The sequence below is a fragment of the Pipistrellus kuhlii genome, unplaced genomic scaffold (genome assembly GCF_014108245.1).
Source record: "Pipistrellus kuhlii isolate mPipKuh1 unplaced genomic scaffold, mPipKuh1.p scaffold_m20_p_3, whole genome shotgun sequence".
Classification (NCBI taxonomy): Eukaryota; Metazoa; Chordata; class Mammalia; order Chiroptera; family Vespertilionidae; genus Pipistrellus; species Pipistrellus kuhlii.
This window is the reverse complement of record NW_023425529.1, coordinates 17583819-17600036: the sequence shown is the minus strand read 5'-3', so window position 1 is coordinate 17600036 and position 16218 is coordinate 17583819. Positions and strand designations below refer to the sequence as shown.

Below are 16218 nucleotides of genomic sequence, written 5' to 3'. Positions count from 1 at the left end.
ACATAGATTTTAAAGTGTCTGTCTCGAGTTTATTAATTAATACTAAAATAAAGTTGTTAGTTTAAAATCAATTGATGTTTTGGTGTGGTGCTTTTTTTTTTTTTTAAATAAAATCACAAATATACTCATATCTCTGTTGTGGTATATTAATAAATAATTATGCCTAGAAGTACATCTCTCTAAAATTCTGGAAAGACAACTGTAAGATTTAAAACTTTTTATACTTGAAAAAAAAATTTATATACTTTTAAGTTTTATATATATACTAGGGGCCAGGTGCACTACAATCGTGCACTGCAGGAGAGGAAGTCCCTTAGCCTGGCCTGCACCCTCTCCGTCCAGAAGCCCTCAGGGGATGTCCAACTGACTGCTTAGGCCTGCTTCCTAAGCTGCAGCAGACATCCTTAGCCTAGCCACGGGAGGGGAGGGTGGTTTTGGGGGAACCAGGTCTGCAGGGGAGTACAGTTGGAGGGGACCCAGATCAGCAGGGGAGGGTAGTTTTGGGTAACAAGGCCAGCAGAGGAGGGCAGTTGGGGGTGGGGGGGGACCAGGCCAGCAGGAGAGGGCAGTTGGGGGAGGACCAGGCATGCAGAGGAGGACAGTTGGTGGGGATCCAGGCCTGCAGGGGAGGGCAGTTAGGAGTGATTGGTCTGGCAGTGGAGAACAGCTGGGGGAACCCAGACCTGCCGGGGAGGGCAGTTGGGGGGGACCAGGACAGCAGGCGAGCAGAAAATGACATAAAAGACTTCAGGAGCAAAGAAATCTAAGCTGTTTTCCCTTTTTGGGGGGAGAGAGGCAGATATGACACTCATCTCTAATGGGAGTCTAAGTGGGAAGTTGGAAGTGGTCTCATTTGAAGCCTTACCTACTGAAACCACAATTTTTCCCACTTGCAAACAAGCACATAAACACATAAACACACATTCATTCCAAAAGAATTCTAAACTTTAAAGATAAAAACTTTTGAAGGGCCATAAATTATAATTGTCTCATTTATTCCTGAAGCTTTTTCCACTAAAAATCTTCCAATTTACATTATTCAATATGCTCCCTTCTCAACAAGTAGGATTGCTACATAATTAAAAAATATTAATTTTGAGAACTGTGTCATCTAAAAATAACTTTGATTATTATGATTCAGACAATCTGATGTATCAAAAATATATAGATATAGATATATAATGGAAATAATAGGACAAGCTTTGATTTTTATTATTCATGGCTAATTAAATTCACAGTAGTTTTTAGAATTTTAATATCAGGTGTTTGCTTATAAACATTTCTTTTTTAAAAAATGTATTTTATTGATATTTTACAGAGAGGAAGGGAGAGATAGAGAGCTAGGAACATCGATGAGAGAGAAGCATCGACCAGCTGCCTCTTGCAAACCCCCTACTAGGGATATGCCCACAACCAAGGTACATGCCCTTGACTGGAATCGAACCCTGGACCTTTCAGTCCCCAAGCCGACGCTCTATCCATTGAGCCAAACCGGTTTAGGCTATAAACATTTCTTTATGTGCAAACTTAATTTTTAAAATTTAAAGGAGAATACTTTTCATGAATAATCCTCAAATAAAAATAAAAAGGAAAAAATCAAGCCAAACTAATTTTTAAACTGTTTTTGAAATGTTTTAATATTTAAATGCTTAAGTGTTTAAGTCAAAATAGTTTCAAAGAACATTGATAATGTGGCTTTGAATATTCGAGGTCCTCAGATCTTTTAATCTTCTATTATTTTTTCTTCTCTTTCAATTGTAACTTTTCTTCAGTCATTTTTCCACATTGTATAAATGTCCACCTTAATAAAATAGTACATATACTAAATAAAAATAGTTCTGTATTTAATTTTTTAAAGTGAGTGGAAGGTTCTCTATTTCATTTCCTATAAACTATAATTACTTCTGTTCAAACAAATGTATTTGAAAAAATATATTTTTTAAATGTTGCTATATCATTTAAGTTTTACTCCTAGTGGATCTAAGGCTTTAAAGTAGGTTTCCCATTGGTAAACTTATATTTAATTAGCAAACATTAATGCAGCTATGTTTCTGCTCCAAGTCTCAACGTAGATTCTAGGTTAAAAACAAACAGCAAACCAGGAAAATTGTATTTATTAAAGCATATAAACCTAACACTGACATTTATTTATTTACTTACTTATTTATTTTAAATAGAGTGGTTTACTTCTCAATTGTAGGTTACGCTTACCTACACTACAGAATGATCTGCATAACTACTAAAAGCCTGGAACTCATAGAACATATTACAAATACATACTCAGTAACATAAAAGGTGCTTATTTATCATTATACATCATTATTCCAAACAATGATAAGGATTATTGATCTTACATAGCTTACGGGTAATTAAGAAACAATTTAGTAAACAATGGCCAAAAAAAAAAAAAAAAAAAAAAAAGAAGGTACTAGATGATTAGATTAGATACGTAAGTACAAGGAGCTAGGAAAATATATATCAACTCTATATAATATAGTCGGAGTGGAGACTGGTCAAGGAAGTATATTCCTCTAAATTTCTTTTATTTTTCAACCCCTGAAAAATAAAAAGTTAAAAGGTAATAAAGGAAAAAAATAAAGTTTGTTAAACTGTGTCAAACAATAAAATTAGAAAGCATGACATATTTTAAAGGAACTGAACAGTTTAGTGTGTCTGCTTCATTACACACATGAAAGTGGGGAGGAATGAAGAGGAGCCATGACAAGAAGGGTCTGGTAGGAGCCAATAAAAGGTTTAAGCAGGGAAAAGCCATTGAAAGGAATTAGGTAATGACTCATGTAACCTGATATGAGGATTAGAGAGTCACTATGTCACAATGCACAGGAAGGACTTTGGCAGACAAAACTAGAAACAAATGAAAAGATTATTGCAGTAATCTAGGGCAGTGGTTGGCAAACTGAGGCTTGCGAACCACATGCAGCTCTTTGGCCCCTGAGTGTGGTTCTTCCACAAAATACCACTGCCTGGGCGAGTCCATTTTGAAGAAGTGGCGTTAGAAGTTTAAGTTTTAAAAATTTGGCTCTCAAAAGAAATTTCGATCGTACTGTTGATATTTGTTTCTGTTGACTAATGAGTTTGCGTACCACTGATCTAGGGTAATAGGGTGGGTATGAAGATATGAGGGTGCATTTCAGAAATATTTATGTAGTAAAATTGAAAAGATTAAATTAGTGTTTGAATATTGAGGGTGAAAAAAAAAAAAGGGGAAGAAGTTATGGTTGACTTCAAGGACTCTGGCTTAGACTGGTGTGGGGATGTTCCTGTCATTAAATTAGTGGAGACTGAGGGGCCGTGAGATGTTCAAATAGAGATGCCCAATAGGTAATCCACTGTAATAAGATCTAGGCTAGAAATGAAGGGCTTGGGAGTTATCAATAAATTGATGGCAATTAAAATTATGGAGTGGATGAGTTAAGACAAAAATTGTGTGTGTTAGAGAATCCACACAAACTCAGGAACAGAAGAGGAAAGAGACACGACAGAAAGAACTGAAAAAGAATGGCCGAAGAAGTAGATTGACATCCAAGAGGGTCTTGTGTAATAGGTCCTGAGGTTAGTGAATATTTCTAGACGAAAACACAGGTCAACAACGAGCAAACTTGATGGTTAAAGTGAAAGTTAAGAAGTTATCATTGTATTTTACCAGAAGAAACTCATTGTTTGGCATGGTAACAGCACTTTGGTAAAACAGTAGGAAAAGCAGAAGCCAAATTTTAGAACTTGAAATGTAAGGTAGGAAGAGGGGAAAAGGAAATATCACCATTCTTAGGAAGTTTGACTTATAAGAGGTGGGCAGAAACTAGAAACCACATGTGGCCGAGGGAAAGTTTTCTTGTAGTTGCTGATAGAAAAGGAAACAAGAACGAGAGATTAGAGAAGAGATTAATTTCTTGAAAAAATTAAAATGCATGTGATTTTGCCTATAGACTTGTAGATTTTATTTAGACAGAAAGAGGAATACTGCTTTGTTGGAGACAGGAGAAGAGGAAAAAGTACTAAGATGCAGACAAATATGTAGATTCAATAGTAGAAAGCTCAGGAATATATCATCCAATGTCTTCTCTTAAAAAAAATGATTAAAAAAACATAAACTCCTCTGTTAATGGTGACTAAGAGATGCAGGGAGAGAATCACTGAGGGGATAAAAGAATAATTTCTGTCTGAAACAGTCACTCTCATGAATGGGAGATGACTATGGAAATACCGTTTGAGTGAACCAAGGCAGAACCAAGTACTCAGTTGAGTCTGATTGTTTGTACTTATGGTGACACAAATTGACATCAGTATCATCAATATTACCAAAAATTTTGTGTAGAAACAAAGTGTTTTTACAAAAATTCATAAATAAAGAATATTTGTGAACATTTTTTAATGGGAAGCATACCTGTGATCAATTTAGAGATCCTTGTCTGAAGAAATCACATTTTGACAAATATGGTAATTTTGAGTGTGGCATGTTTCAGAAAACACACCTTTCTTGGTTATCACAGCACAAGCATTGTCTTCATCCTTGCTCTTGACTTCACATCTGCAAAGGAAAAGGCACATTGTCCTCACTCTGCTGAAAGTACAATTGTGTGTCTTTTGTGTGTTTTCTCTCTTCTTAGAAAGAATGTACTATTCTCCAAGCTGGAGGTCTAAGACATCGTAATATTCAGACAAGAAATGCACAGTAAACAAAGACTTATTCAATGAAAAAAAAAAAATTGCTCCAAATAGCTTTTTAACTCAAAACGGTCATTTGTAAATGGAAATACTATGTGGAATAAAAATGTGAGTAGGAAAGACTGGCTTCCAAATGCCATTTGATTATTGAGTTCTAATATCTTATTTCCTTAGAATTTGTAATTATTAGAATCCTTCTAATAAATTGAGGATTAGCCGAAACTGGTTTGGCTCAGTGGATAGAGCGTCGGCTTGGGGACTGAAGGGTCCCGGGTTCTATTCCGGTCAAGGGTATGTACCTTGGTTGCGGGCACATCCCCAGTAGGGGGTGTGCAAGAGGCAGCTGATCAATGACTCTTTCTCGTTGATGTTTCTAACTCTCTATCCCTCTCTCTTCCTCTCTGTGAAAAATCAATAAAATATATTTTTTTTAAAATGAGGATTATTCTATAACCTTTGAGAAACACTTTATAAGGATTTAAATGTAGACAATTGTATATTGACTACAATTTCTATCTATACCTCTAGTGTTTTACGTAAACTAAAAGAAAATGCAAACATGAAAATAAATTAGTTTAGAAGCCTTCATTTCTCTAAGGAAATTTTCCTACACACACACATTAACAAATATCAAAGTCTGCAATCTATAAGAACAAGTTGTCTATCTAGAGTTTACGAAAGCCCCCAGCAGGGATTGGCTGTTGAGCTTTTATAGTTCTCCATGGTATTCAAACGTCAGACACTCACAACTGTGGATTTAATGGGGTCCCATCCAACCAGGTCCATGTCTTCTGTGGATATGTAATGTTCAATCCGATCCAAAAGTAGATTCCATCTTGTATACTATTTTGTATGAAAGCCTGTGAAACGGGATACAGAGGAAATTAGGTGAGAATACTTATTAAAATAGCCTCTGCTACTTTTTTCCATCTTTAAGAGGTTTTTATATTTATCTCTCTATCCAGGAAAATCTTAAGAGAGTTAAAAAGATGATTTCTACATGTGTAGGCAAGTAAATCAATGTGGAAAGAAATTCAAAATATGTGACTTTATGTGAAAGCGTACTCTCCTTAAAGAATTCATGAGGATGGTGATAAAAGCAGCAACTGATGAAAGGGTGCAAAGAGGATGTGAAGAAAAAATGGGGAATGAACAAGTCTGTTAAAAGAAGCAAGAACTATACATGGATTGCTCTGACTACCAATGTTCAGACTTGTAGAAAACTGAGGCTTATGATGAACTTCACATAAATGAAACAAAAGAGCCCTCTATTTCCTACCCAACATAGTAGGATATTGCCAAATATTTGTAATGCTTTTGATGAGTACCTCAAAGAGATCCTACCTTTCTCTCCAGGAAGGATGGCATGGATATCCTAGCTTTGTGATTTACTTAAGGAGTGAAGTAGACAAGTTTATAAAAACTGTCAAGTTCTGCATATTCTTATGAAAATGAGGAAAATACCATCGCCTATGTCATAGGTTACTGTGAGCACTAAGTTATATAACATTTGTAATGTGTCTACCACAGTTCCTGCCACATGAATGGAATTCAATAAATGGCTATAGCTATTAGTCTGTAAATTCCTGGATTCTAAAATGTACCTATTTCTCCCAATTTTCATTTTTTAAATTTTTTTTCTCTTCCATAGTATATTTTTTCACTCATAGTAAATTAGCTCTTACCAGTTCAGCCTTGTCTTGGATCATCAAGAGGTGTGATTTCATTCTTAAGCAGAACTGTTGGCTATCAGTCCATGAATTAAAAGTTTTAAAAAAATTATAGCACTTCCCTTTCTCCTGCACCCAGTTATTAGGGCATACGTTTAGTCTAGGGCCTCCTGTAATGAAAACATAAGAAGTAGGAATGAAAGAAAACAAGGTGTGAATATCAAAGAGTTTATGCACTAATTTTGTAAACTGTCTTCTTAAAGTTAACTATTTGTCCCACTTTTAAGAAATGAACTCCCTCTCTACTGATTAATAGTCTTTAGAAGAGATAAATGCAATAAATAGTTATTATTTATGGAGTTATTACTACATCAAGTACTAATTTTCTGAATTTTTATGGGCACGAATACATAAAATGTTTATTTCCTTCAGTCCACAGGCCGTCGCTCTATCCATTGAGCCAAACCGGTCAGGGCTAAAATGTTTATTTCCTATAAGAAACTTATAAAATCCATGAAATTATTAACTCCATGTTCCTCATTTTGTAAATAAAGATACCATGATTAAGTTAAATTAAATGTAAACTGGGAAACTAAAGGCTGAGTGACTTACTCAAAGTTATATAACTAATCATTGGTGGACATAGGGGAATTTAAAGTAAAACAGAGAGCTTGAATGGCATTAAAAGAAAACTACTGTGGAAAAAGAAAATTATTGTCAGAGTCCTTTTTAACTGCAGAAGAATGTATTTCATAACACACTGTATTAGCAAATTTGTAAGACAAATTGTTCAACAAGACCCATTATCTATATGCCTCAATGGCCACCAGACTTATTTCTGTAAAAAGGAAAAATGTGGAATAGGTATTAAAATAAATCTATACTCAGCAATGAGTTTATAAGTTTCACCATCACTAACAGACACTGTCACAAACTTTCTGCAGTTTGTACTTCTAAAAAAAAAAAAAAACAAAAAAAAACCAACACAAACAAAAAAAAAACACTTGCCTTTCCTAAGGAAAGAAGCTTTGCCCACACAAGTCATTTCTTCCCCTCCTTTTCCTCTCCTAAATTAGGTATATAAGCCTTTAACTTCAAGCATTGTGAGCTAGCTACTTCTTTTGTTAGTTCCAGTATGCACATAAACAATCATTTTTCTCCTGTTAATTGTTCCTTTGTCAGTTTAATTCACAGTCCCCCGGAGTTTAAACTTTAGAGGGTAGAGGGAAAGTTTTTTCTCCCCTACAATATAATGAAATAAAATCACTTACTTGTGAAATTTGCATTACCTGCTTGTTTTCTGGGAAGAGTATTCATACAATTGCATTCCCTGGTTCCATTTTCACTAACAAACATTTCCGTATTGTGGCTATCATTGAAGGAACGTAAGTTTGGGTGGCATACTGAGAAATAAGAAAAAAAAAAATGACACTAATTAGATTTCTATAATTATAAGACTATGGCTTTTAATTACCCACTAAAATGAAACTACAAGTGATTGCATAAACTTCTGGTTGAAAGAAAGTTTGTTTATAGTATTTCAACCCTCTAATAATTAGAGTCTAATTTAACAAAGGATTGATCATTTAGAGATAGATTTCCACTTGTAAAAAAGTAAGTAGAAGCAAAACAAAAACAAATGTTCTAAATAAAATTAAAATATATTTAAATTTGCATCTGTTTACTCTGATAGGTTAGAATTCTTTGTTATCTTGAACTAATTATGAAGCCTCTCTGTTTCTTAGTACTTTCATATATAAAAGGGGGAATGCCTACTAAAAGAAAATATATATAAAGCTGAAACCGGTTTGGCTCAGTGGATAGAGCGTTGGTCTGAGGGCTGAAAGGTCCCAGGTTCGATTCTGGTCAAGGGCATGTACATTGGTTGCGGGCACATCCCCAGTAGGGGATGTGCAGGAAGCACCTGGTTGATGTTTCTCTCTCATCAATGTTTCTAGCTCTCTATCCCTCTCCCTTCCTCTCTGTAAAAAAATCAATAAAATATATTTTTAAAAAAAGAAAATGTATATAAAATGTGTACCCCAACCTCTAACATGAATAAAATCATAATCAACAGATATAATTATCCATAGCTCTTATTCAGTAGAACTCATCTTAAGAAAATATCTTTTTTTAATTGAATTTATTAGGTGACATTGGTTAATAAAATTATGTAAGTTTCAGGGGGTACAATTCTATAACACATTATCTGTATAGTAGAGTCCCGATACATGAAATGTCTGCACAGGTGGGGTCCCTAGGTCTGGCCTCCAGGTTCCCTGTCTCCCTGCCTCTCCCCTCATCCTTCCCTTGCTGCCCATGTCCACTGCCACCCACCCCCAGTTACCCGTCACAGCCCAGGGCATGGCCTTGATCAGGCAATCGGGGCCTACCAGCTGGGGGGAAGAACCAGGAGGTTGGCTGTCAAGCCCCATTGACAATCAGGGCCTGCAGGCTGGGGGCAGCTCCTGTGTTGAGCATCTGCCCCCCTGGTGGTCAGAGCTCATCATAGCGATCGGTCGTTCCAGTTGTTCTGGTTGTTCCATCATAACAGTCGCTTAGGCTTTTATATACATAGATAGATTGTATTGTGTGTTTACCATCCAAGTCAAGTTTCCTTCCATCGCCATTTTCCTCCCCTTTACCCCCTCCTACCTCCTCACACCCTTTTCCCCTCTGATAATTACTATACTGTTATCTGCCTATCAGGGTTTTGTTTGTTTGTTTGTTTTGTTTTGTTTGCTTTTATTTTTTGTTTAATGCATTCACCTTTATCACTAGCCTCCCCACTTCTTCCCTTCTGACAGCTGTCAGTTTGTTCCCTGTATTTATGAGTGTTTATATATGTTGTTAGTTTATTTTGCTCATTAGATTCCACAGATAATTGAATTCACATGGTATTTGTCCTTCCCTGACTGGCTTATTTCACTTAACATAATATTATCCAGGTCCATCCATGCTGTCCCAAATGGTAACATTTCTTTTTTACAACTGAGTAGCAGTCCGCTATGTAAATGTACCACCACATTTTAATCCACTTATCTACTGATGGGCACTTGGGTTGCTTCCCTTATCTATTATAAATAACTAGTAGCCCCGTGCACAAATCCGTGTGCCAGTAGCTCTCTGTGGGACCTGGCTGCTCAGTGCCCACTGCCCACAGGCTCTCTGAGGCCCAGAGGCCCCTCGGTTTTATCTATTATATAGTCTTGGTTCTGGCATTTGCATGCTCGGTGTAGCAGGAATGAGAAGAAAATACCTCATTCATTTGTGAAGTGCCCAGAGTGGCTGTGCCTGCATGAGTTGTGTCTTCTGGATTTTCCCAAGTGGAATTCTGTACGTCTCCTTGGGCCTCCAGCACTTGCTAACTTGCACACCTCTTTCCCTCCAATTAAAATGAGTAAGTCACAGGGATGACTTGCTCCTGTCAGCACTCACTCAGCTGATTGAGCGAGTGCTAACAGGAACTCATCTGCAGCCGGTTGAAGAATGCTTGCCTCATTGCCGCAGTGACGAAGCAAGCATTCCACCAGGCTGCTCATGCTGCCCACTCTTAGTAGCTGACCGCCCCCCCTCCGCCCCCGAACTAGTGCCGCCATCGTATGGCTATGGATGCTGCCATCTTTGTGATGGAGTAATGGTTAATTTGCATATTTCCCTTTTATTAGATAGCATGCTGCAATGAACATAAAAATGCATTTATTCTTTCAAATAAGTTTTTCAGGTTTCTTCAGATATATTCCCAGAAGTGGAATCACTGGGTCATAAGGCAGTTCCATTTTTAACTTTTTTAGGTAACTCCATTCTGCTTTCCACAGAGGTTGTACCAATCTCCACTCCCACCAGCAGTGCATGAGGGTTTCCTTTTCTCAACATCCTCATCCACACTTGTTTGTTTATTTATTGGTGATAGTCATTTTGAAAGGTATGAGATGATGTTTCATTTGGTTTTAATTTGCATTTCTCTGATGATTAATGATGTTGAACATCTTTTCAAATGTCATATCTCCTCTTGAGAAACATGTTTATTTAGGCTCTTTGCTTTTAACTTTTTAAATTTTTTAACTTTTTACAAATTTTTTATTACAGTTTACCCCTCTGTGCCCTTCCCCACTTTCACACCTCCTCCATCTCCCCAGACTCCCTGCACAATCACCCCACTGTCGTCCATGTCCATGATTTCTCTTTCATTTTTTTCTTTTTTGCTCAATCTTCCTATGCCCCCACACCTCTACCCTCACTAGAGCTTGATAATGTTCCTGGAGAACATTATTGTGATACATTAAATAAACCAGTTATGAAAAGACAAGTACCATATGGTTTTACTAATATTCAGAATTTAATGAGCAAACTGAACTACCAAGCAAAATAGAGACAGACTAATAAAAAGAGAGCAGGCAGGCAGCTTTGCCCATTTTTAAGTAGATTATTAGTTTTGTTTGGGTATTGAATTGTATAAGTTCTTTGTAAATTTTGGATATTAACCCCTATTGAGATGTATCATTGGTGAATATGTTTTCCTATTCAGTAGGTCAATTTTTCATTTTGTTGATGATTTCTTTTGCTGTGCAAAAACATTTTAGTTTGCTGTAGTCCAATTTGTTTATTTTTTATTTCTTTTCCCTTGCCCAAGGAGGTAGATTGGGAAAAAAAATATTGCTATGAGAAATGTCTGAGATTTTACTGCCTATGCTTCCTTCTAGGATTTTTTATGTTTTCAAGTCTAACATTTAAGTCTTTAATCCATTTTGAATTTATTATATATGGTATAAGGAGGTAGTACAAGGAGGTGGTCTATACTATAAAATGTTTCATGTGTACTTGAAAAGAACATACATTCTGCTGGTTTGGCATAAAATACTCTGAAGATATCAATTAAATACATTTGATATAGCATGACATTTAAAGATGCTATTTCCTTTTTCTTTTGTTGTTATTTTTTTTTTCCTGTCTAGAAGATCTATCCATTGATGTCATTGGGATATGCAAGTCTCCTATTATGACTGTATTACTGTCAATCGTCCTCTTTATGTCTATCAAGATTTTCATTTACATTTGCATGAGATATCTTTTCCATCCCTTTACTTTTAGTATGTGTGTATCCTTCATTCTGAGGTGTTTCTGTAGATAGCATGTGTAGGTCTTATTTCTTATTCATCCCACTAACCTAAGCACTATGATTGGGACACTTGAGCTGTTTACATTTAAAGTGATTATTGAAAGGTATAGATTTATTTCTTCCTCCTTCTCCTTCTTCTCCTCCTCCTCCTCCTCCTCCTCCTCCTTCTCCTCCTCTTATTTAATCAGACCCTTTAATATTTCTTCTAATGCTTGTTCAATAGCATCAAACTCCTTAAGTTTCTCTTGTGAGTCTTTGTTTCTCCTTCAATTTTAAATGATAGTCTTGATGGGTAAAGTAGTCTTGGTTATAGATCCCCAGTTTTCAGATTTTGAATATTTTATGTCAATACCTTCTGGCCTGAATTGTTTCTGCTGAGTAATTAGCTGGCAGTCTTATGTCAGCTCTCTTATACTATACGTAACTAACTGCCATTCTTCTGCTGCTTTTAAGATCCTCTCTTTATCTTTAGCCTTTGCCATTTTAATTATGATATGTTTTGATGTGGGCCTCTTTGGATTCATCTTTTTTGAAATTGCACTTCCTGAACTTGTGTGTCCTTTTCCTTCTTCAGGTTAGGGAAGTTTTCAGTCATTATTTCTTCAAATAGGTTCACAAACCTTTGCTCACTCTCATCTTCTTCTGGTACCTCTCTATGATACAGATGTTCATCTAGCTCATGTTGTCACAAATGTTCCTTAAGCTATTGTAATTTTTTTTCTTCCTTCCTTCCTTCCTCCCTTCCTTCCTTCCTTCCTTCCTTCCTTCCTTCCTTCCTTCCTTCCTTCCTTCCTTCCTTCCTTTCTTTCTTCTGCTTTGATTGGGTGTTTATTTCTACCTTGTCTTCCAAATTGCTGATTCAATTCTTTGCTTAACCTGTTAACCGAGCGAGAACTATAAATACATCAAACATAAACACTACCGGGAATGGGTAGGACATATGAATACATCCTTGAAATATATGTTGCGCCCTGAGAGGGACGTATATATTTTTTGTAATCTTTATAATTGTTTGTAAAATTTATAATTTTTTAATTCGATGTTTCCAATTTTTGTTAGTATTCTTTTCTATTTGTTTGTAATTTTGTATTTTCCTTTGTGCTTTATATATAAATAAACGAAAAAATATATATTTCATTTATTTTAATTAAGTACAAATAATAATATAAAATTACGTCTGCTGGGCGTGATGTACTGACACATCCTAGTGAAAGAGTGTGTGCCCGTTGTACGTTGCGTAATTAAAAAGGGAACTCCCCAGTTAACAGATTAACCCAACCTACTGTTTATTCCTTCTAATGTATTTCTTATTTCAGATATTGTAGTTTTCATTTCTGATCAGTTCTTTTTATAGTTCCTATGCTGTTTTTCATGTAGTTCTAAAAGTTCCTTTTATTTGTCACTAAGTTTGTTAAGCATCCTTTTAATCATTCTTTTGAACTCTATTTCTGATTATTTGTTGCTTCCATTTCACTAAGCTCCTTTTCTGGAGATTTCTCCTGCCCTTTCCTGTGTGCCATGTTTCTTTGTCTTCCTATTTCACCTGCTTCTCTGTGTTTGTTTCTATGTGTTAGCTACAGATGCAATGACTTCCAGTCTTGGTTGGATGACTTTATGTGGTAGGTTTCCTGTGGGACCTTGTGATACAGCCTCCTTGATCACCTGCACTGAGTGCTCCCAGCCTGACCCTTGTTGGCACAGATATTAGATTTCACTTGGTCTTAAATTTTCAAGCCACTTGTAAATTAAGTCACTTGTAGAGTCAAAAAAATTTTTTACACTTGCTTATAGCCAAAAGGTTAAAAAAAAAATTAAGGGGCCAAAATCATCTTTCATAGAACTAAGTAATTTTACCAAAATATAAAAATTCTCAGCCTAGCTGGTGTAGATTAGTGGTTGAATATTGACCCAGGAACCAGGATATCACTGGTTCAATTCCCAGTCAAGGCACATGCCTGAGTTTTTGTCTTAATTCCCCATTAGGGTATGCAGACTGCAGCTGATCAGTGATGTTTTTCTCTGATCAATGTTTCTATCTCTCTATTTCTTGCCCTTCTTCTTGCTCTAAAAATAAATAAAAATTTATTTTTTTGGAAAAAAAAAAACTTCAGTTCATAGATTTAGTCTGTCAAGCCCACAATATTTACCAATTAAGTAAAGTTAGGAGTATAATAAATTTAATAAATTAGTTTTATGGCCTCCTATATAAAGGAAAAAACTAATAATTATTAATAAAATAATCAACTGTGACATTTATTACCAACATAACTAAAATAATGTTGAAAAAATCACCACACAAATGTGAAAAATTAGTCTGAAAAAGTTAGAGAAATAAAGGTAAATACCAAAGAAAACGTGTTGATCTCTGTAGTTGAATATATAGCTTTCAATTTACTTACCCCAAATAATTAGTCCTATCACTGTAGCAATGAGAATAAGCAGTGCAATGCTGATCAGTCTCAGAGCAGTCTGATGCCACTTTGGACATTCAGGATAATCTGTAATGAATAATTTTTTTTTTCTGAAATATTCTGACATTTAAAATGAACTTGAAAATGTTTCCTAGAAATGAAAATTCTGACAGTACACATTGTCTGAAGGTTGGGGAAGAAATCTACAATCTTTATTTAAGTTTCCTTGACATGAACACATATTTAATTATCTTTAATGAATAGGATTTATTGATTTTGAAATAAAAGGTCAATATACTTTATTTAAAAAATATCCTTCTTATGTTAACACTTCTGTACCACTGGTACAATAATCAAATGGGTGGATATTAGCTGATCAATTGGTTAGTCAAACCATTTCTACTAAAATTTTTCATTTATCTTCATTTGTATCTTGATTGGATTACACAAATAATATTCATGGGGTTAAGGCACAGAAAGGTGAAATGTAAGTAGTGCCAAAATAATTGAATAATAGTAAAAATGAATGTCTTATAGGGAAACATAAGAAAAATTGAATATTGTAGCCATCTTTCCAAATGTTGTTTGAAATAAAGTTGTATATTTATATCAATTCATAAAACAAAAATAGGATGATAATCTTTATAATTATATATTTTGCTTCAATAAAATAAACATTAAACACCTTCACAATCTTCAACACAGGTCAAGTTAAATCTGATCTATTACATTCCATTTAATAGTATTTATAAACATAACTATATGCCAGGAACTGTGTTAGATATAAGCATTATCCACGTACTTTAGGGCAGATACATCTATGTAAACATATTATTTCAAAATAAGATAACAAATTTTCTGAATAGACTCTAGTTCAAATTCTTAAAAGTTCTCATTAAAAACCTAGGATTAGCCGAAACCGGTTTGGCTCAGTGGTAGAGCATCGGTCTGTGGACTGAAAGGTCCCCGGTTCGATTCCGGTCAAGGGCATGTACCTTGGCTGCGGGCACATCCCCGGTGGGGGGTGTGCAAGAGGCAGCTGGTCGATGTTTCTCTCTCATCGACGTTTCTGGCTCTCTATCTCTCTCCCTTCCTTTCTGTAAAATCAATAAAATATATTAAAAACAAACAAACAAACAAAAAACCTAGGATTTAAAGACCCTAGCTCTATAATCTGAGGTCTAAAGGAGAGTTATAGATTCCTACCTTTGCATGTCCACTTTTGTTGGCAGTGATAAGGATGTTTCCTTGGGTTCTGAATCGTTGATCGTTCTGTGTTTTGCTCCTTTCCAAACATCCTATAAATAGAATAATCCATCTTTGAATTTGATGGAAAGAGAGACATCACCTATTCCAAAGCAGAGTTCCTGTGTAAGAACTGTGGCATTGAACAAACCCTAAGCCTACATGTAAAATTACAAAGGATGTGGTTAAAGGGTGTGGAAAATACCTTTCTTTTTTATTTTATTTTTTTTAACTTTCACAGAGCTTTGATTACTCATTTTACATTTAAACACTTGACCAAAGATAAGATATTCATCTAATCATTTGATTGCAAGGCTCCTTAACTGAGGGGGGGGGGGGGGGGGGAGATTCATTATAAATACTTAGTTTGACATGCATTCTTAGAAGCAAAGCTAGGATGAAATCTATTAGTTAATGTGACATGACTAAAAAAAATACTCCAGATAACCTTGATCTGAATGTGTTCTTTCCATGTCCATACAATGAAGAGCTTTTCCTGATCACCAGTTTTCCATACAATAGGCAAGTAAATCTTGTAACACCAGACAGAAGTCATTACAGCTTACAAATGTCACAGTAAGATGGCCTCTTTCAACAGGCAGAGAGTGACTCCGCATTCTAAATGAATCTGACAGCCAGGGACATCCATAGCATCCACCCCCAGGATGCTGGCAAGAATGTTAAGTTTAGCCAGGTAATTTTCCAGCATATACTCTCCCATATGTTTTGGGATTTTTCCTTTGCATCTTAGCATCTTCTTGTAACAGCTTCATTACACTGAATGCCATTGTTCCAAAAAATACAGGACCAAGTCCAGACCCAAAAAAGCAGAAACCGCCGAAACCGGTTTGGCTCAATGGATAGAGCGTCGGCTTGGGGACTGAAAGGTCCCGGGTTCGATTCTGGTCAAAGGCATGTACCTTGCTTGTGGGCATATCCCCAGTAGAGGGTGTGCAAGAGGCAGCTGATCGATGACTCTCATAGATGTTTTTAACTATCTCTCTCCCTTCCTCTCTGTACAAAATCAATAAAATATATATATTTTTTTTTTAAAAAGCAGAAAATTCTTTCTTTCAATAACTTTTAC

General features: G+C 35.7%; 1 protein-coding gene across 1 annotated transcript; it reads right to left on the bottom strand.

The window, feature by feature from the left end:
• Nucleotides 1–2993: 2993 nt before the first annotated feature.
• On the bottom strand, nucleotides 2994–15257 carry LOC118729848 (killer cell lectin-like receptor subfamily F member 1). The gene is made up of 6 exons (XM_036457383.2): nucleotides 15093–15257; nucleotides 13875–13973; nucleotides 7628–7759; nucleotides 6372–6526; nucleotides 5434–5546; nucleotides 2994–4549 (listed from the first exon to the last, which is right to left on the bottom strand). Exons 1-6 carry the CDS (start codon nucleotides 15229–15231, stop codon nucleotides 4417–4419), a joined length of 771 nt encoding a protein of 256 aa, XP_036313276.1. The 5' UTR covers nucleotides 15232–15257; the 3' UTR covers nucleotides 2994–4416.
• Between the last annotated feature and the right edge of the window lie 961 nt (nucleotides 15258–16218).